Below are 24,360 nucleotides of genomic sequence, written 5' to 3'. Positions count from 1 at the left end.
TTGATTCCAGAAGACAAAATATAGCGTAGATCATCCGTGTGCTATTTTTATTTAAAAAAACCCAACTAAATAAGCACCAGAGAAATTATTCCACAATCGAGAAGGAATATTTGGCTTTTGATGTTGGCATTGCTACACTTTAAAGTTAGTTCAGCTCATCCGAATATTGTATTTAGTGATAACAAACCCCTTTTCAAGAGGAAAAACAAAAATCAGAGATTATTAAGGTGCAGTTTGATGTTGCAGGAATACAATATTGACGTATATGGTTTCAATTAATTATATGCTATGGATAATTGTATTTTGGAACAAGGACATTATTAATTTTAGTATTTGTATAATTACAGCTGTGATTGTTCAGTATTTCATTTGGGATGGAATTTATTTATTCAAATTATTTATTAACTGGAAACACAGAGTGCCCGTCGATAATATTATTGGACAGATATATTAACTGGGAATTATAGTGAATTCCAACAAGGACATCATTGATTACGTTATTCTGATTTATCAAAAGACTGTTGTCACATCCCCAAGTCACAAGCCACCACAGGCACATCAGCAACTTCAGCGTTGGATCTATTTCGAACAACACTGAAATTTAATTAGAACTTTATTCATTAGAAATGGCGATATAACATTTTGGACTATTTTTGGATTTAGTACGCATTACTGTAAGTTCTTTTTAAATTTTCACTCTGTATTCTACATATAACGGGAATAAGAAAAATTAATAAACAAAATTAAAAGAAACTTGAGACTTTTTGGTTTGGCAAACAGAACAGAGAGAAAGAGGAAGGGAGGGAGAGAGATATATATTTGGATTTTTAAGGTCGCTTTAACACTTGTTCAGTCAAATCGCTACGCTGTCTGCAGCGTGGCAGTTTATAGTGATGTTTAGTCCTGGGACATCATGCCGCAGACCTGTATCATCATGCCCAGCCCAGCCACATTATCGTTACACTAGACCGACCAGTACTGACATTAACCTCTTAATGCTGAGCGCCTAGCGAGGCAGATGTTAGTATAATTTTATAAGTCTTTGGTATGATTCAGCCGGGGTTCGAACTCGCGACCTCCCGCATCCGACGCGGACGCTAGAACCACTTAAGCCACCGGAGCTGCTAGGGACAGAAAGAAAGAAAGAGTATGTATGTATGTATGTATGTATGTATGTATGTATGTATGTATGCATGCATGAATGCAAGACATGCATATATGTACGTGCAAATAGTCACGTTTACGATTTTAGACCATTATTTTCAATTCCATTAATAAAATGATCGACAACATATTTTAGCTAAGTAATTTTTGTTTATTTGAAAATGAAAAAATTAACATGGGTAGATAATAACGAATCTACTACCATGATGATTCAATCACCAGGTCATCAGGAATTCTTTATACATATGTACAATTGTAGTTTCTTTATAAAATCTCTATAGAGTTCCTCCTCTCATCTAAGATCTCTGTCTGTCTATCTCTGTCTGTCTCTCTGTATATGTCTGTCTGTCCGTCTGTCTGTCTGTCTCTCTCTCTCTCCATACAGAGTAATTTCATTCTTGGACATGTCATTGTTTATTTTCAGCGCAGTAAAATTTCACTAGAATGACGTTGTTACCATTGGGTTGCATCAACCTAATGCTGTATCCATTCAGCAGTAATCATTTATTTGTTCCTTTTTAACAGAATAACTAATCCAAAACGGTAATATTGTCCTTTCTTCAATGGATTTCATTTCTCATCGTATGTACTTGTTTCTGCGCAAGTAATGCAGTCAAAGAACACATTCCTTTGCAACGTCCGTGTGTTATCAATTTCTGAATCTCGTGCAGCTTGCAAGATCAGAGTCCCAGTTAGCGTAACTCATCATTCACTTCAGTTTTATTTTATCTTCACAATGTAGTAACGACTGCATGTTTTCCAGAAGTTGCAATTTCTTGGCATGATTTTAGCATCTATGATTCTTATTACATATTAAAATATGTTATGCTGTAGACTGGAAACCTAAAGATATATTGCGGAATGATAATTTATTGACGATTTATTTTTGTATAACCACTGTTATCTAGGTGATTTAAGAAAAATCGACTGCATCGTCATTCGACCTGTACAATCTGTTAGGTTTGCGAATCAATTGGGATCCGTCATGGCAATAAAACAGCTTCGAAAATAAAATTGTACACCCACCCCAAAGAAAGAAATACAACACAGGAACAAAAAAATAGAAAACAAAAACAAAAAACAAAGATAAAACAAATCCAAAACACAAAACAATAAACAAAACAAAGAAAAGGAAAAGCCACATACAAGCGTTACTACCCTGTGTTACTGTCAGACGTTGTACAGCATTCAGAACATTGCTTGACCCCATGCAGGTTATTCCATCATTCGAAACTTTGCAGTCGGTTCACATAAATGGGCCGAGATATTCTGATAAATATTACATTTATTTTCGGCACGCGCACATTTCTAGTTCATGTTACTACGCACGGTCATCCTTGATGATTGTGATCATCACCGTATGTGTTCATCAATTGGGAATCATACTTGTCTACTAGATGCTTTTTATTCATATCGTCCTCTTTGATTTTGTCTTGTGCGCCATATGAGGATGGTGTTGTTTCAAAGAAGTAATCCTTCTTCGGACGCCCTTTGGGTTTGGTCGGTGGTTCTGTGGCTCCTTTCTTTAAAACCTACAATGGTAGAAAATTCCATGTCACTAACGCTATTTTATTATGATTACTACTGCCAATACTGCCACTATAATACGAATTCATTAAGATATTTTTTTTTAAAGTTTCGTTTGGTTTTGGTGCTGGTCCTTACGGCAATTCCGTTATATCATGCCACCGATAGTAATGTGTTTTGCCCAAGCCCACACCACGGTAGATGTTCCGTCCTGATCTGGTGGTCTTAATCGAGTACGCCCTCCTGTGGCTAAGACTTGAACGCTTTAACCACGGCACTTCGTGTATTTTTGTGGGTTTTTTTTAAAAAAAAAAGCAAAATAAAGTATGGATTAGGATGTCAGTGCTATTTACACGTCATCTTCATGACAGAGCATGGTCTCATGGGGGCAAAAGGAACCTCCAATCATGTGCTGGCCTACATCCGTAAAACGTAATAGCTGACCACTACATGTTTGCTCCCCCTTCAAAAAAAAAATAATGTTGCGAGCGCCACTATCACACAGGGAAGGAAAACAACAAGCTAACATTAAAGATGTTGTCAATATTTATAAAAGGAAAATGATTTATAGGAGTAAAAATATTCTGAGTATTAGAATTGGAATCTACATAATTCAGCCCTTGAGAATTTAAGATTATTTTTTCGGTAGCAAAATGGGTCATTTAATTCTCCCATTGTCAAATATTCCGTCCTCTTGTTCAATGTAATAAAACGATTCCATTATCAGTGCCTGGAAAACCATTACAATTTCTCCAATGCATTATAATTACATTTGACTAATTTTCTATACGTTTTTAACATACCTCTTTTTTCCACTTCATCCTTCTGTTCTGGTACCATGTTTTGACTTGAAGATGGGTTAGTCCAAGAGTATCGGCCAGTTCCGCCCTGTCAGGGGTGGACAAGTATTTCTGTTGCTCGAACCGTTTTTCCAGACCCATTAACTGAAGCTCTGTAAACACAGTCCTACTTCTCCTGCATTTTTGTGGCTTTCCGAACATGCTTGATCTAGGTGGTGATTTGGAACGGACATAAACCGGAAGTGGAATAGAGACAGATATGGGATAATCTTTTGACTCCAGTAAGGACTCGACAGAAAAACCTGAATAAAAATGAGAAAGTAATTATACACAAAACAAAAGTCTTAAATGACAAATGTTAAGATTCTCCAAGAGATTAACTATGGCTAATGAATGATTGTTTAGCTTAATCAATTTTAGTCCAGCTAGGCAACGTAAAGCCCCAAACCACATTAGATAAAATTCCACTAGGATGGATTGCCAGTCCATCAGAGGTTAACTTTATAGTTAAAGATGGTGTTCATATCAGAAATTACTTGAATGGTACGCAATCTCTGCATATGAAACAATGGAGGTGATCATTTGATGCAGGAATTTATATATAGTGATAAGTATACACAGGTGTATGTATGTATGTATGTATGTATGTATGTATGTATGTATGTATGTATGTATGCATCTGTGTGTATGTAAAAAATATGTGCTGTTTGTGTTAAAAACAGTCTTCGCGGTAAAGTAAATGGGAAAATATGTTAATGTCGGAGCCAAAACTAATCGTGTGACTTTCATTTAAAGGTCACTGGCCACCTATATTGTACAAACTTGTGATATTATTATAGTCATAAAAAAACACCATAAATGTTTAATTAGATTTAACCATCCGCTTTTTTTAAATGAAAAAATATTCGGCAATCTCTGTAAACAATCGGTAGTTTCCGCATGTCAAAAACGGATATGACGTACATTTATTCCTTCTCTTCAACCTAGCCTTTCAAGTGTTTAATTTCCCCACGTAAATGTCTATGTGCTTTTTACAGCAAATATGGTGTACTTTGTTGCAAATGAGTGTAACCAAATTAGCGATGATGGGACAAAAGGGTTCTTTCTTTTTCCGAAAGACCCTGTTTACCAGAAAAAAATGTTTATTTTATTTATAGTCAATTTGGTCCAAAGCAAATCCGGCCTAAATTGGGCCGAAATTAAAACAATTCGTCCCTGCCTGAAAGACAAATTTGCCCGATTCGAAAGTCAATTCCGCCCAACTAAGCAATATTTTGAACAAGTTCTTTTTCTTCAGACAACAAGTAGATACTATGTAAGATATATATATATATATATATATATATATATATATATATATATATATATATATATATATATATATATATATATATATATATATATATATTCACTGTGAGTGCAAATGATAGTCTTTTTGCTAGCATAGATTACAAAATTATTATTAAAGCAAATTATTGCTGTTCTATTTACCCTACAAACATCAATTACGATTACATAAAGCAAACAAATAGAAGCCCGGGTGATGAATAAACACAATCGGCAGCGAGCAATAAACTTCATGCTTAAACTTAAACTTAACGACAGCATATCAAATACGAAAGTTATTTTATTACAAAGCAAGCCTACCCCAGAAACTGACTTTGGATTATTTTAAGTGTGCCAATTTTTTATGATGTCGGCCGGCATAAGGAAACCAACTTTGGTTCCTTTGGATTCTTTTAAGTGTGCCGTTTTCGTTTGTTTTTGCAAAATCGGCCGACATGGGAAGCCAGAATTGATTAATGGGAATTTGGAAAATAAATTGAAAAAATGGAACAGTTTTGAAAGCGACATAATCTGTGCACGCATATCGATTTGCGGCTGAACAGTAAATTAGTTTCAACAGTTTCATCTAAATGTTCCCTATCCATAGTTTATAGTGTTTTATTTTTCGACAAGAAGAAGCATGCACTTCGTCTTGTGGAGATAAGCGTACGTCATTTCCGGTTTGGCGTTCTCTATAGGTAAGAAATCGTAGCAAAGGGGAAGTAACAGCGTTGTATACTTCTATTTAGAGTGAGTAAATTATTATTTCTTCTTTACCCTTTATAGTTTTTAATTCTTTTTGTGCGAGTATAACAATTGTAATGATGTGATGCAAATCTTATGTAAAAACAATAATGTTAGAGTATGGCCGGTGACCTTTAATTGAAAATAATTATGTTTATTAACATGTAAAGATGACGTTTTGAAAACACAAATTGTATCTTAATCCACCTTTAATGGTGACGTCATCCGAAATTCATTAAAAAGAAATACTAATACTTATACCGAGGTGATGTGCCTTTTATTTCGGTGGGTTTGTTTCTTTTTCTGGGGTGGGAGCTGGGAGGTGAGATCTGCTAAATATATGAACGAAATGCCTGGCAGATGTTACAGAAATTTATACCATTTTGTTCGACTTGCAAAAAAATGCTAAGAAATAGTCCTAGATTTATCAATGATCATTTCCCAATATACTCTGTACTCCGCATACTCAGAGTGACTACTAAGTATACTTAGTATGAGCGACTTTACTCAGCGTACTCAGTAAGAGTAACCGTCTTTATCATACTTAGTAAGAGTAATCGTGCTCAGCATACTCAGTAAGAGTGGCTGTACTCAGCATACTCAGTACGACTGACTGTACTTATCACACTCAGTAAGAGCGACTACTCAGCATATTGAGTAAAAAAAATTGTGCTCGGCATACTCATTTTGCATGATCTATTCTTCCTGATGTTTGTTCTCGATGGACGATAAGCAGAGTGTTCTGACCTCTCCTAATCGGAGTATTGTGTAGTTAAACATGACTCCAAATACGCTAATTTTAGATTTCTAGCAACGGTGGACAATTCTCCTCATCGTCCCCGCTAAAATAAAACTTACATCTGCTGGCAATCGCAAAAGGATAGCTAGCTGCAATTATTAAGTATCTTGTTGACATAGTCACAAAATCTTACTTCCGCTGAGATTTTACCGGAAATATCAGCAATCTCTCTGTCTTTCTGTCTATTTGCGTGTATAAGTATTCCTCAATTCCATGATATCGAATACAAACGCTAAAACCATCAATAATACGCAAATGGCCATAAGTGAACACAAAAAGCAAGCTAGAAACAATTTTGTGGCAGGACTGCTTGCTTTCGTGACTCATTGTCTTTTATCTCCAACGTGAAAACAATTATGACTGAATACTTTTACATACAGATGCAGTAATTTTTAAAGTTTTAAATATTGTGAGAAATTGATTTAATAAATATGGTACTAAAATGGTTATGTATATAAATTGCGAAAGCAAACAATACATTCTGCGCTTAGTATGCCAGAAAATTAAATGATATACAAACTGAAGTAGTGGAAAGATAAAGTGAAAACCGAACACATTTACGAATAAGGACAATAAACGAAAGTATTTGTCATCGATAAGTTAAGTCTCAGAAGAATACATATTTAAAACCCTTAGATCTTATTTTGAAGATACTCAGATAAGATTCGAAATAAGAAGCAGGGAATATTTTCAACTCGTTTGAACAATTTCATTTGAAATGGTCGTAAGAGTAAAATTAAATTTATCCATTAGGAATAACATGTTTTTCAACATAAGGAAGAAAGAAAAGAACCCAAATCGTGCCGTGAAGCGACTTTTTAAACACACATTAGATAGTCCATGCATGAATTTACATAACATACTCACAGGAGTCATGTGATAAACGTATTTACAGCATGAAATAAATGAAAACAAGGCAGAAAACATACCCTGACCAAAGAGAAATTGACAAATATATCACAAATAATAATTGTTTAAAAGAATAACCCTCGAAATGGAAATATTTAAAGTTCTTTTCGAAATGCACTCGGAAGGAAACTAGGTACGTGATAGATATTGGTTTAAACATAGTGTATTGAAGCATGAAAAAATAATTAGGTCACTCTTTCTGCCAATTTTATTTCAGCATTTAAATTCCCTCAGAACTGAGGCTTATAAGGCAAGTCTTAGTACATACGTATGTATACATGTATGGGTGTATATTGTTCAATAGGTAGATATGTATAAATGTAAGTGTGTTGCTAGTTTAAATTATTTTTATGCGCAAGATACCAGATTTATTTTTTGGGGCACCATTTGCAAATCATCACCGTTTTAAAAATCAATATACAATTAATCTGGGTAGATGGATGTAGATCTTTGGGTAATTCTGAGCACATGTTTATGTACATTTACTTATACGTTGGTTGCATGCATAATTGCGAAATAGTTGGTTAAGTTGCACGAAGCTTTTAATATTAGAAAAACACAAGTTCAACCTTAACATGATACAATATGCGTTTTGTTACATCAATATACCATTACCATTGATGAATTGGCTAGGTATATGGCATAACTTAAAATGAACTTAATATAAAGTGTCACGTGTACTAGGTGCAATGTGATTTATACTGTGATAAATGTTCATTAAACGAGATATCATATTTTATCAATAGATGATAAATTGGAAGTATTTAATGCAAGATACATTTAACAAAGCAATGATGAGACCCACATAATAGATCGAGGATTAATTTAAAATCAGTAGCAAAGCAAGAATTTCTGACCCCCCCCCCTCCTCCCCAGTCGCCCCCCGGCCGCAAATGTTCATTACAGTTCACCCCTACCAATACAAAGAGTTGTCTGATGAGAATTTTTGGCCCCCACTAAGTCTGCCTATTTTGCTACACCACTGTTTTAAATTACTGATTAAAGATGTTTACATATATATATATATATATATATATATATATATATATATATATATATATATATATATATATATATATATATATATATATATTCAAAATGAGTTTGATTTTCTTACGTATTGTCTGTCATTTTGTCTGTCTCTCTGTCTGACCTAAATGTAAGTGGAAATGCAATTTATCTCAGTCTGGAAGAAGAAAAAAGTCTATCCACTATCTTTACTCTATAATTCATGGCTGCACACGCATGCAAACGTGAAAGATTATTATTTTACCATACATACTACATAATGCAATCTCAGTGGAAACGATGTCCATTTCTCACAGTTTATCAATATATTACACTTATGTAACATAATCTCTTCACATAAAGTGAAAAGCATATCTGGGTAATGTCAATGTCAGATAGATGTAAATTGAGTCACACAATTATTTGTCCCAGCGCCTTATATATTGTATAATTTATTTTGTAAAATTATAATAATCTTCCATGTTGTATTCATTTACTAAGAGTTTATAAACCGTTTTAAATGTTACTATATTTCTTTTTGGTCATGTTTTTGCTCATGTACGATCAATTAGAAATCATTATACTTGTCCTGTAAATTAGGTATGGTATGAAATTGTAATCATCTGTATACTTTCTTTTTTTTTTTTGCCTATATTTATCAGAGACAACACTGAATTCCTTCAGATGTAAATTTTGTAACATGCTAATAACCTTAGATGTTCAGGGTGACCACGAGAATATGTCACGCAATCCCAAAATTCAGCGAGTAATGGCAGAAACAATACAAACAAATGAAACAGTCGAAAACTTAGTTACGCAAATTCTACTTTTTGCAGTGGTTTATATATATATATATATATATATATATATATATATATATATATATATATATATATATATATATATATATATATATATATATCACCAATAATGATAACAATTCTCCAAAATACTGATTCCACCGCACAATATTGCAAGGTCGGTGAAATTCCGCGAAAGAGCTCGCGGTTGTGGTCACCTGAATATCAGCAGTGTGCTTCCTGACTGGGTTTCAGAGCCACATTTGAGTAACTTAACCTTTTTGATATCGAAATGGTTTGTCGACAAAGTGTAAAGCAAAATCATCAACTAGAAGGAATTTACATCTTTACCTAAATGGCAAAGTATAAGAAATGTAAATTGTATTTTTATCTGATATATAGTTTATGAAATTTCACTGTAATTTGTCACTGCAGAAGAGCATGTGAATTTCTTTGTGAAAAATGTTTGAATTTGCCAATAAATTTCAAATTTACTTATCCAATTAGGTTTAATACGAGTTAAAATCTGAGCTGGGAAAATTCAACCCAATACAAACAAATCATGCAATTTTCTTGACCACGGACAAAAGATTTTGCCTAATTAATACCATACTTATTTAGGCAGGCTTTAATTGGTCAAGTAGACAGTTGATGGCTTGATGGACTGCTGCTGTTTATCTTTCCCTACTGAGCCTGGGAGCATTACTGGACTAGCGAAATATCAATTGATAGATTAAGTGGATAACTGAATCGAAAATGTTGTGCTGTGAAGCAAGTGAACTTGACAAGACAGTTGCACAACATCCAACGGAAATGCTTAGCGAAGTGGACAAATCGTAGAAATGACACGTTCAACATGTGCTTTCGATACATCGGTTCTCGGTACTTGAAACAGATTACATGGTTATCATATGGTATTGCAGAGCAATCGAGTGGGCGATTTTGTAATCAAGTAAATAATAATTAGGATTGTTGACACAAATGTTATGTATAATTTACATGTAAAAATACGTTTTGTCCGTTATATTTATTATTCTTTTCTTACTAATCATGTCAGATGAAATATATTTAACAATTAAAGTAAATTAACAGCTTTAAGAAAACATAATTGTACGTGATATCATTTTGCCAGTCATTTTTAATGAGGACATGAAATACGTTTTAGACTATAGTAAACATGAACTATGTATGTATGTATGTGTGATATATATATATATATATATATATATATATATATATATATATATATATATATATATATATATATATATATATATATATTCGACAAAGACACTTCGAAAATAATCAATATCGCTATATTGGAAACAGTGAGCATTAATGCGGACCTATCTTTTAGCCAGAGTCTGAGTATTGAATGACATCTAATTCCAACATACATTTTAATTCACGATAACAGTTTGCTTCGAGCAACCATTTGTTTGGTATATTTATGGCATATGTCAACACGAACAGTCAGGATTACGCTAAAGGCAGTAACATGAGTATACTCTCCCAACCCATTACGGAAAATAGAAACAAAAATATTGCCATTTAAAATAAAACAATTTTACAGCGTCGTGCAACTGACTGGTATATAGTAACTCTTGGCATGCATGAATGACCCGTAATTCAACCTGACTGTTGAATTAAATTTCATATTCAAATATTTTTATTTACGAAAATTATGCTCATCTAATCCCTAGTAAATTTCAGTTACAAACTTGGGTTTATTTCAAATGCGCACATAACATACATTTTGGTGGCAAGTTGCTGTCCTGTCAGAGGTGTGAGAAAGTGTTTTCAGATAAGTGACATTTTGATTATATCAAAGATCATTTTCGTAATATCTTAAATTGTCGTCTTTTTTAGCGATGCAGTATGCACGCATACTAGGGGTGGGGTTAGGTGGGAGAGGGTGAACGAATCGAATGCTCCAATGTACTTATTAGATTAGCAACGTCTGCATTTAACGTGAAATCCGCAAAAAGTGTTTTTACCATCAAATGTGGGCAAAAGCAATTCCACACTGTACCGATCAACCTGAAAGCCCGAAGGATAGTTATGGTAAGCTAGTGAGGTGTATATATGCATACATGTATTTACGAATATTTGTATGTGCCTATGTTACTGTATACATTATTAGTAACGGCGCAGGACTTCTTTTATCAAGTGAAAATGGAGGATGGGGGAAACACTGAACCTACCTACCTACCTACCTACATACATACGTAGGTCGTTGGGTAGGTAGGAACGTTTGTCAAAGAACTATTCGATTCACTCAAAAGAATCACAATGTTGCGCATTAGAAAAATAACAAGATGCGAAAGATAAACAGGTATTAGTGTAAAAAATGAATTTCAACGAGCAGAGCACACGTCCAGTAAAGTGAAATCCCCAACATATTCATAAATTTAAAACACGATATAAACATCACATAAAATTTTTTATACTTGGCCTACGGTGGCTCTGCTGACATCTTGATAAGGATTATATATATATATATATATATATATATATATATATATATATATATATATATATATATATATATATATATATATATATATATATGCACACGCAACACACCGTATTTGTTTTTTCCGATTGTGTATCATCTGGAGTTAATTTATTAATTACATAGAGCGTAATACGACACAATTATAAAAGATAAAATCAAAATCGCTATGCAAGAGATTACAATGGGCATTTCTAAAGCGTCAGTCAACCTTACTTAGCAGCTCAGTATATATATATCTTGATATAATTACCTAAATTCAACGGGAGGGCTATCAAATGAAGTCTGGAGTGCGTAGTTATGTAATATTCCATAATGTGGGACAACATGTGGGACTGTTTCCCACAAAAAAAAGGAAGAAATATATAGTAACTATGAGCAGGGATTATTTAAAAAGTAACTATTAACATGTATTTTCTAAAATGTTGAGAGCTTTTCACATTCATTTGAAGAGATACGTCTGTAACTTTTGATATTTTTTGATACGTTAGGAAACAGTTTCTTTCGAAGATCAAGATTTTCATAATTTAAATCTCAGTTCAAATTGAGATGGATCTTAGCTCAGAATTGGAGGTGCGTAGCCATTGTAGAATTTGGACCACATCAGTATTGTGCGTGTGTCTGTTGGGTTTAACGATACATCAGTATGTATGTGTATGTATTGGGTTTAATGATACATTAATACGTATGTGTATGTATTGGGTTTAATGATATATTAGCACAAACCTGGATATAATGCCAAGTACAAAAAAGAACGATAGTCTGAAATTATAAACATCTTTTTGAGATAAACCCTTTCCAGACAACAATTAACATGCATTCCTCAGAAAGATCAAACAGTCCACACAATAGTGTAATTTTTGCAAACATGATGACAACGTTAGTTGCTGAGTGGATGGTTTGGAAAATGCAGTTTCCAAACATTACCCTATATCGTGAGCAGGAAATACAACTTAAATGCCATTGCCAGGGACACGACCAGGAATCCGACCCGGCTGGTCTCGGCGACCTTTGGATTACGAGTCCAGCGATTCTACTAACTGAGCTACCGCAGTTCATTTCCAGGTTAAACGGACTTCAGTGAATGTGTTGATAACACTTTCAACATATCATAATTTAAACTTCTTTTGTTTAAAAGACTATTTTCAATTTTCATAGAAAACATGCTTGATTATACGCGTAACATATTTTATCGCTTAACCCAAATCGATGAGACTGGTAGTGTCTTCCAAAAGAGCCAACGATTAGTTCTTACCTCAGAATGAACAAATTACTGTCAGTGTCTTTAATGTTGAATACATTTATAACAAGCAGAGACGATATTTTAAAATAGTTTCCTAATAATACCTCATCCATATCATTTAAATTTATCCACTTCCATTTAATATTAGATCTTTATATTTAGATTATGCATAGATGTAATACTAAGTATATATTTGATAGGCATAATTGTGATAATGTTTAAGTGCTAGATATATTTTATATTAAATATGATCTGTGTATTTTTACATCAAATATGACACAAAATGACCATGGGAAAAAACAAATCAATTCAAGATATTGCAATCGAGTTTTTGATTATATATTATGACGCTTTAGCTATGTGGGGGAAAGTGCAGTTGGCAGTAAGTGGTTCTCGTAATACAGTCAATTCTCGTTGCAACGATCAAATTCGTTGCCAGAAATATATTCTTAGTGACGAATCTGTCGTTTTAATGATAATGCTGTAAATTAAAGGAAATTAAGGTCCATGTCTTATTGTTATCAAACCGGAATGTATAAATGTCACGAATTAGTCAGGAAATATACATCTAATATTATAGTAATTATTTACGAAATCTCACACAGACTGGAAATATACATCTAATATTATAGTAATTATTTACGAAATCTCACACACTGGAAATATACATCTAATATTATAGTAATTATTTACGAAATCTCACACAGACTGGAAATATACATCTAATATTATAGTAATTATTTATGAAATCTCACACAGACTGGAAATATACATCTAATATTATAGTAATTATTTATGAAATCTCACACAGATTGGAAATATACATCTAATATTATAGTAATTATTTATGAAATCTCACACAGACTGGAAATATACATCTAATATTATAGTAATTATTTATGAAATCTCACACAGATTGGAAATATACATCTAATATTATAGTAATTATTTATGAAATCTCACACAGATTGGAAATATACATCTAATATTATAGTAATTATTTATGAAATCTCACAGAGATTTTTCTGCATTTAAGCCTCATTTCCATATAAAAGGAACATATATTATTGTATATACCTTTGTATACCATTGTATATACCATTGTACCATTTTACCATTCTATATACCATTGTATATACCATTTTCTTACGTTTTTTCTTGAAAGCAAAATCATTACAAAATAGAAAATAATATATAAAGCTCATATGCATTTTTCTAACAGGGAAATTGATTTTGGAGTCGCAAGCTTCATTCGTTGTGAAGATCATAAATACATACATACATACATGCATACATACATACATACATACATACATACATACATACACTTACACCGCAGAATAACTTTGTTTAGATCCAGTGATAGAATAATTATTGTTTTCGCATCTGATTTCAAACAGTCTATCATGTAATAATATTTACCTGTACGGCAATAGAAGGGATTGTTGTAAAATCCCATACCTCTAGGGTGGGTAAGCCCGTGCGTGGGGAAGAGATGGCGGACTGGTATATTTTGTTCTGATTCAAGTCCTGCAAACTTGGTAGTGCATGCCATCGGAGTATCTGTTGCTAGAATATCCCTGATAAGGAAAGATGAGCCCCGAGGATTGTTATTCGGAATGAATTGTCCCATTGGAAACATTGTGCGAAAATTTAAAACCACAATTTGCCTTTTTACTCAGAGAAAACGGCAATTTAGTGTAGAGTGGTACTTTGTAGCACTCTTATTTGACAGGCTGCAGCGATTACATACAGTGATATAAGTTTTTAACAAACTGATAGGTTATCATTTATAATACCAAAGTATCTTGTATCGTTCTTTTAGTGTAGACCAATTTATCTGTGTATCACTATCTTTCTTCGTTGTTTCCTGATTAAGTTCCTTCTGCGGACCGCCACACAATTTGAAATCTTCTGAGGAGAAATTAATGACGCAAGATGTCGTAGAACTTTTTGATGCTTTTATATTCCACTCATAAAAATATGTTGTCCCTTTGCATGGATGAAAGGTCGTCTTGACCTATGATAAGTTATTTCTGGGAGGACGATACCAGTTTCTCACGATCTCACCTTTCCAAAATCATTGCACGCCTGGGATGAATTTATATTACCACACCGTGCCAGTGCCGAACGTTTTGTAAATATGCACGACGGGGTGCTAAAAAATTGTTCTTTAAGTGGTGATATCACTTAATTCAGTGTGGTGAAGTAACCTTTCTCAATGCGGTAGGTGCTTTCCTTCGAGAATTTTGACATTCGCTTTTGTAGAAAAATATCACTAACGCATACGGCACTGGCCCTGCAACTTGACGGAAGAGACATTTGAGATGTAGGAGTCAGCATTCGCTCTCTTTTGACCAATCATGAACAACGTTGCAGCCGACTGATATGGGTGTAGCCAATGATGTAACATGTTTAAAATTGTTTTCTTAGGATATTGATACAAGATCACTGTTTTCTCAGCATGTAATCGGAAGTTTTGAACATTAAAACCATTATTGTCGTTATCTCGAGTTTCTTAATCAGTTCCTTCTTAACGTGATTTAATTGAAATAAGAACGTACTAATACAGAACGGCTCATTGAAGGATAAATAAGAAAAACAACGTTAATTCAAAATTTTCATCACACATTTCCTCAACACATCGTATAGTAAGCTATTGCTATTATTTTTTGTGTAGTTCTGATGATGAAGATGATAGTGGTAGCTGAAAGCTATTGAAATAATTCTTGTTATTCAACAAAATAAAGTATATATAAAAACATAAGACACAGTATATACATTTTTTCTATTAGGGAATCAAAATTTCCTTTGATTTATATAAAACGATTTGATCGAAGTTACTGTTAGTCAATTTCAAACGTTTAGATACCGCAGATGTGCATGTTCTTAATAATGCACTGATCTGTGTTGTACCTTATAATTGTTCAATTTTTTATTTATTTATTTTTATAATAATTATTTTGTTGTTTTATTAACTATTTATTATTGTAATTTCTCGCAGACTTATTAAGTTTCCTTAAACATCTTTAATTACTAAAATTTAAAAATTTAGTCATTTAAAAATGATTGCGTATTTTTCAAGTATTTTGTTGACAGTATTTAGTAACATGTGTAACTTTCAATTGACTGCAGTACTTAATACAATCTCATCAACAGTCAAAAGTGCAGCTGGTGAACACAATTTAGAAACTCTCTAACTCGTACAACGCGAGAGAGAGAGAGAGAGAGAGAGAGAGAGAGAGAGAGACTCATCAAACAGTAGTCATCATTATTCAAGCTTAATGTCCCGCTTATTGAACATTAATATAGTTAAATCAGTATTGACATCGATTGAAGACAACACAAAATATTTCGGAAGCCAAAATAAAATAATATGAATAAAGTCTTCTTTAAGAGATTTTACGCGAACAGCACGACACGTGTATCGAAAAAGTTAGAATATATTTTGGCTGCAGGTAGGAAAGGCTCTAAAATTTTAGACAGGGATAAAGTTTAATTTTGCATTAAAATGCAATCCGTGTGTAAATTTAGATACATGATTAATTTATGTTAAGTACATTGCAAAAGTTATAACTTTTGAAATGTTTCTCACCATGCAATCGACCAAGCCTTTACTTTTAGTAGCAATAGAAATAGATCGTCGCGACACCAAATTACAAATGAAACAACGAACTACCAAGAGTCACGAGGCTTTATCCTTCAAATATAAAACAAATACTACATCGTAGGATAACCCGATACATAATGTCATTTTGTCAACACTGTCTTTAATATTCAGGTTACTCCCTAATGTTGTTTCAATGTAACAACCTATTTAATAACTTCTAATCTGCTCGAATTTATAAGAAATAAATTCCGTGTAATAATCAAAATGTTTTTCAATCTAAAATAATTTAAAGTTTACCGCCTTCGGGTATAACTACATATGTATCCAAAATATGTTTGACTAAATATAACAAATATAGACATGAAACAGGTCATGAAAGTCATTAACATTTTGTGTTCATATGGAAAAGTATTTGAAAATAAATTACATGTACTGGAAGCTTAATTACTGTTCTTTAGTAGCTCGTGTTAGATATTATTTTTGCTGTACATTCTCTTTGATTATATAACTTTACAATAGATAGACTAAAGTCTTGACATGTTTTAACATCTGTTCCTCTTGATGGAGAGAGAGAGAGAGAGAGAGAGTCTGATTAAAATTAGATCTCCGCTGTCCTACGTGAAGATCTGACGACGACCGCTTAAGGATCATGTTCTGTTGACCTTTGAATTAGCCAATGGAAATGCAACTTTAAAAAATCTGAAGGTAATTCAAATCGTTTGGTACAAATTCATGCTCTTCATCACACTGCTCAGTCTCCACTCGTGAAGATATAAGACGTTATTTGAATGGTTGATAAAATTATCGATTATGGTAATAACATAGATTACCAGAACATGACCCCAAAGCGCTCGCTGTCTGATCTTCACGTATAACAGTGGAGATCTGACTTTAATCAGAGAGAGAGAGAGAGAGAGAGAGAGAGAGAGAGAGAGAGGGTCAAAGGAAGAATAGAAGAAAAATGCATTATGCCTAAATACAGAAATACAAGGTTGAATAGCATACATGACGATAGATATATTTCCTCAGTAGGAAAATAAAGTAGTTTAAAAACTGATAACGCCAATTTGGCGATATATGTAGTTTAGACACTGCGGCGGGATCAATTTCCTCCCACTGCAACATTTCAATATGACATTATCACATTATCAAGTTGACAATACTATATAAATAAATAAATAAATAAATAAATAAATATATATATATATATATATATATATATATATATATATATATATATATATATATATATATATATATATATATATATATATATATATATATATATATATATATATATATACATATATATATATATATACATATATATATATACATATATATATATATATATATATATATATATATATATATATATATATATATATATATATATATATATATATATATATATATATATATATATATATATATATATATATATATATATATATATATATATATAAAGTTTGCTTTAATTTTGTTTAATAAACACACACACACACATACACACACACACACACACACAGAATAAACCAGTCTCGTCCCAGTTGAAAATATTTTCTGGAGGATATTCCGACTCTTTCTCGAGTAGGATTCAGGAATGAATGTCTCAGGAGAAACTTCATAGAAAAATGGTCATATAACAAGATACTACTATTAATTACACAATTATAATAATTTTAATTTAATAATTTAGTTATATTAAAATGAATTTGTTTACATATTGTTGTAACATTACTACGAAATTTATTTTGCAAACTATTCAAGAGTTGCTTTATTATTAATTAACATGTTTAAATTTATATGGCAAATTTTAATAAAAACAAATAAAACAAAACGATTTCAGTTCTGAACATACCCGCAACATCATATTTTCTGCACGTTTTTATTATCCTCGATTTCTCCGTGGTACATAAATCATCACCTTTATATGGCTTTATTATGTACTGCATGCTTCTATTACATAACATGTCTGCATTTAGTTCATATACTAATCTTGTATATTAAGTCCTGTATGATATTGTAATAGATAGGGTTGGGGTGGTTATGTGCTGATATTATTGTAATAATAAGTTATAATTTTTTTTACTGTCTAAATATGATAAAGTACTAATTATAAATAAAACATGACTAAACTATGATTCTATAATTATGTATAATATACACAGAGACTATTATATGCTGGGCGTCATAATCCTAACAAAATCAATCAGCAATAAATGGATGGGGTACGCTATAAGTATTGTGAAAGCGTTAAATTCTTAGTGAGGCGCGAGACAATATTTTTATATTTAGTACGGCACAGTGTTATGTTTGCATTAAACCGGAATCGAAAGCAGTGAATTTAATTTGATTGAATTGAATTGATTCCTGTAATTGTACCACATATATAATTTCCGTCTCTATATCGATACTAAAAAACATAAAAATCCACTGACTTGTCTTATTTTTTTTATAATGTTTAGCTTCTCAACGTGATTTAGTTTTGTAATTTTATCTACTTCAAAACAGTGTTATTTTTGTTTGGTGGTGATTGTAATCATGGACATAATAGCTGTTGACAACCATTTGCCGACGTTGGAATTTCGCTCCTATTTATAATCTTAGGAAAATAGTCATGTGACGAAAGTCTGACCACGTATTGCCTGTCCGGCACGCCCAACATATACTCTAGTTCTAGTGACACAAACTGAGGGTTATCAAACAATATAAACAACATTGTCCGTTTACATTCAGTCACTAGCAAATATATAAAAAATTTGTATTATCATTCGTTGGTCAAACACCAAAACCTTTTAAGTTTTAATCAAGGCATGGGTGAAGAGAAAAAAAGTACCAATAAACTCTGAAAACATTGCAAATTACATTGACTGGCATAACAATGAAGAATCCAATATTAAAATTTCAATCCAGTCTCATACTTCTGTAAAAGAAGGCCAACATTTACAATGAACAAATCAAATTTAATTATAAAATGTCAGTTCATTAATGCTATCTCTGAAGGAACCATATTCGTCTTATAAGATATCTTTCACCCCTTTTCGCCGTGGTCAGGGTGTCATTCAGTATTCAAAACGTGTCTGTGAAGGTATGTGAAGATTCGGTTCAGGAGTCACAAGGAATAGCCATATGCGGCTTCTTTTGATTTTTTTTGTTCATCACAGGCTTCTTGCATAAGTCGACTGCCTTGGTGACAGACTAGTCCAGATATTATTTGTCTGGTCATAACGAACTAAGGCAGGTGTATATTATTAAGTCGGTGATGATTTTATTCTTATTATGAACTAAGTTACATAAACAATCTTCGTAATAATAATAATAATAACAATAATAAACAACGATATTCGGTGCATGATATCTGGAGAGCGAACACTTGTGTACAAAAGCAAGTTTTGATTTTTCTCATGAGTGACCTCGCTATTGACAGGTTTGAATACATATATATATATATATATATATATATATATATATATATATATATATATATATATATATATAATTGTACATGGATACAACAAAACAAAACAGAAATAAAAAAATTTGAAGAGTCACTAAAACGGTCAGCCTAGATGGGTATTAAATATCTGAGTATGTTCGTGCCTTTCGGTCAATGATCGGAAAAATAGCATACTCGTAGAATAGCCGCGATTGCAGACGTGTGTTTCTGGCATCGAAATCACGTTATATGAACTTCACACCTTACCAGTGTCTTTTGTGAAACATTTATTATGTTGTACTGTCTCAGTTAATTCTTAAATGATAAACTTATGTGGGCACGGTTCTATTGCACGTATTATATTACTCGAGTGACTGAGTTAGTGGCATTTTCACCGACTTTTCATTATTGCGTGTTATTTCTCCATTGAAGTATATCCGATTTAGATTTTGTTATAACACACTTAAGAATTCAAATAGCAGTCTGATTACGGGAAAATCTTCTTATTTTCAAAACTTTGGAAATTCTAAATTAAACGCTACCTTAAGAAGTGTAAAATTCAAAATTGTTTGTTTCCTATAATTTATTGAATTTATCGATGACCAAAAACTATCAAACAGAGCAACAGCTATGAGACAGCTTTATATTTCATGTATTACTTTCCCATCTGAAACATACAATTTCTTTATAATATGTCATTTTCATCATTTTTCATAGCTAATACACCCTGTGTTGTTGGTGCCTGGTGATATCAGAGATATCTGAGAGCACAAAAAATACAACTCTTCATGCAATCTGAAATAGTAGTGAATAAAAGAGGTAAAAGAAGCCAAGCTGAATTTCTTGTAAAATAACTGCAGAATGTACATGCTAAGTACTTGAAAGAATAATAACGATGCACTGCATATATAAACTGACCAGTACTCTCTCACTGATTTCATGAAGAAGGTCAAATCTATTCTAGAATAGAGAAATCCAAGGGAGACTGTAAGGGAAGCAACTCATCGGGTAACATCAAATGTATGGACCAATCTTTGTAAACTGAACCACATCAGTTGGGAAACTTAAACAATGAAATTCTATACCCAGATTCATCCCATCTGTTGACAAAACAATATGTATGGATAACGAATTGTAAGAACACTAAGAAGGTCACCTTTGCGTCATTTTCACACTGGCCGGCACATAATGCTGTTGAAAAAGTTGCTGCTGTTTAGAAGTTTGTTTTGCTAGTGCTTGTCACCTGCATAGAATCGAATCTAAAGCAAATATAAAATCATGCAAAGTAAAAAAGGGGAGAAGAAAAGAAAAACACAGTGTCAAAAGGGACATCCATTTAACATAACTCACCAAAAACTTCAATGAAACTGGTGGATATATATTTGTTCCTGTGAAAGCTCCACAACAAATGGTGTGTCTGACTCACAATACATTTTTGATGTTGTCCTGCGTTTAGCAGTATCACTTCTGCAGGTGTGCTCCCATACACCTTGAGGCCTACAAGAAAATAAAACCCTGAACTTCTTATATATAGGTCATTATAACTTAAATTTCTGTAATTAAGATGAAATCTATGTATTGAAACATTACATCATGGGTAGATATGGATGTAAGAGCATTAAATTAAGGCAATCGTCATAAAATTAGGAAAATATACTACGTATGTACTGAAAATGTTGACAAACTGAATAAGTATGTGAAATACTTCAGTTAAACCACCTTGCATGAAACTTATAAGGCTTTTGTTGTTCATTAGGAGAATGGATAACTAGCAATACCTGGTAACATTAAAACTGTCAAGTTAACTCCCTTATTCTACTATCATTAAGTGCTATTAAATCTATATGAAGTGTACGTTTGGAATACCTAACTATGTCAGATTCAAGATATGGAGGTAATAAGGAAATGATTTATGGCACAGTGAATCACATTTGACAAGACTGAAAAAATGACACCTGTTCTTAAGGTCTCACTGGACAGTTTATCTGGTGAATTTTCATCCAACAGTGACCAATTGCAGAAAAATGAGAATAATTTTACACTGAAGATAATTTTATACTGAAGATTTTTGTAGAAAGCATACATGTGAGATTTTGACTGCAGCAATCAGGTTAATTCCTGATGCAACTGGTGGTTTTTATAATGAATCAACACTGCTACCAACCCCATAATTTTACATTCATTTTTGACAGGAAATAGCTATTTTGAATATTTTCCTATGACAAGGCAGCTAAAAGAATCAGTATGTGCCTTATGCATGAATAAAGTTCACTAGTACTATAACAAATTAGTATACTTTTCATCACCCCTCAACCATCTAGATTTTTAGATTTTTACCTTTGTAGCAGACACACGTAAATACGTAAACCAAGTCGGCTGCTCATTTGCAGCCCAAGTTACGCATTTGATCTCCAATGCTCATCTAACTTTGACAGGCAGTCACCAACAAGCCAACCTATTTCCAAGCCTAACTCAAAGTAATTCTAAACCACATTACAGATTTAGCTTATGTGTGAATTTATAAATGCTAGGCTTGTGATAATTAGGTTCATGCATTCTACCTTAAAATTAGGGGGTGTCAGAATACGAAGCTATCCAGTGAGACCTAATGCAAAAGCAAGCAAATGGTCAAGAGAGATAAATCCCTTAATGTGTTGATCATTTTTTACGAGTTCCTTCCCCTGCTCTGTTTTTTAAAATATTAATTATGACCTAATTGGTACAACATTCGCGCATATTTCTATCTCGAAGACAATCCGTGGTACAGGGCATGCTTTATATATAGATTGGGACTTTGTGAACATATTTAACATCACAGTGATGCAGTATACAAATTAAATGAGATGATTCAACACGTGTACTACGTTACAGTACACAACGAGAAACAGTGACAGCACACAAGATAAAGATAAAACCAACCTAACCCGTAAAGTAGTGATATGTACGGACACATACAATAGTAAAATAAGACTCAAACTCATAACTAGTGGCATAGTTGTACACATAAATGGTGACATAAAACAAACACATAAATGTTGATAAATATATCTTAAATCATTTTGGCATCTACAAATAATTGTACTGAAATATTTATAGTTGGAGCAGAGTCCGTAAGTACTAACTAATGTTTGGTGTGTAGTTTCAGACTCTATTCTCAACAACACTTATTTTGTTATTTGTTTTAGAGCAGCAGGGTGGAATGTTGTTTTCTTTTTCCAGCTGAGTGCAGATTAACGTTAATAGGCTAAAATGCATCGTAGATCAGTCAGTATCAAAGTTGGAACAACATGCAAAATCGTAACGTAATACAAGTCAGGGCATTCAGTTATTTTTTCTTCTTCTTTAAACTACATTTTGCATTTATTGATTTCCATGTTTGGTTCATCAGTCGAACACCCAATGTCTCCATTTTTCTTTATTTCGGTTTCAACTGTATCGGATTTAGTACTTGATGCAAGAGATATTTTTTCGTACTTCTTTGCATCTCAATGTCTAAATGTAAGAATTCACTTTGATCGCTCAGACCTATGTATGTTATTCTATTACTTATGTGACGCGAAAAACGTACATCACGCGCTTCTTCTTAAAAAATCTATTGTATTATATTTGCATCCTATTCTTTGAAGTATTTCCATTCTATGTATGGTACCGCACTGTACTTGCCTACAATGGCGAATAACATTGTGTCAAACAACGTCTCCGTTGAAACGTTTATTTAAGGCAAAGTCCCAGTAAAGTGGAATAGTTCAGCTGTGCTGTGAGCATGCTGTTATTATTGAAACAGACCACAGCAAAATCCCAGTAAAGTGGAATAGTTCAGCTGTGCTGTGGGCATGCTGTTATTATTGAAATAGTCCACAGTGCCGGATTCATCAAATGCCAATCAAATGTCATGGCCATTCAGTCCTAACAATTTAGAATCACACTTCGCGATATTTACTGTGTAATTATTACTTTATGTGATTTTAACACTTAATACATGCTTTATATATGTTATCTATTAAATTATTGAGATACATTTCTTTCTCAGTTAATCTATATATTATAATGTATCCGTCCATTGATATTTAATATAAACATCTAAGAGTTACACTTTTACAATCAATTTGCATTTTTGTTTGTAACTACTGTATATACGAACAACTGTATATTTCATGTCTGCTGTCAGCTTCTCCAAAATCTATTTTATCTTTTAACTTCTTGCTATTGTTTATTTTATTTGCGTTTGTATCTCTATAAATTTGTTGCATTCCTTGATGATTAAAGTTAACTGATAGTCACTGATTTCAGAATAATTTATTTCTCTGCTGATGGTGACATCTGTTCTGTTCAAAATCCTAATAGTAGTGAAGTGGGATACTTTACGGACAATGGAAATTCCAGTCAAAACACCCCTGGGACACTTTACGGACAATGGAAATTTAACATGGCGAAAAATCGTGGGAACATATACGGACAAGGGGAATTAACATGGGA

General features: G+C 32.7%; 1 protein-coding gene across 1 annotated transcript; it reads right to left on the bottom strand.

Annotated features, from left to right (window-relative positions):
• Positions 1-1,300: 1,300 nt before the first annotated feature.
• On the bottom strand, positions 1,301-15,121 carry LOC149794370 (homeobox protein BarH-like 1). Its single transcript, XM_089966564.1, has 3 exons — positions 14,258-15,121; positions 3,495-3,793; positions 1,301-2,696 (listed from the first exon to the last, which is right to left on the bottom strand). The coding sequence occupies exons 1-3, from the start codon at positions 14,475-14,477 to the stop codon at positions 2,496-2,498; spliced, it is 720 nt and encodes a 239-aa protein (XP_089822690.1). The 5' UTR covers positions 14,478-15,121; the 3' UTR covers positions 1,301-2,495.
• Between the last annotated feature and the right edge of the window lie 9,239 nt (positions 15,122-24,360).

Source organism: Sinohyriopsis cumingii, chromosome 8 (genome assembly GCF_028554795.1).
Source record: "Sinohyriopsis cumingii isolate HCF-2022 chromosome 8, ASM2855479v2, whole genome shotgun sequence".
Classification (NCBI taxonomy): Eukaryota; Metazoa; Mollusca; class Bivalvia; order Unionida; family Unionidae; genus Sinohyriopsis; species Sinohyriopsis cumingii.
This window is presented reverse-complemented; position numbering and strand designations above follow the sequence as displayed.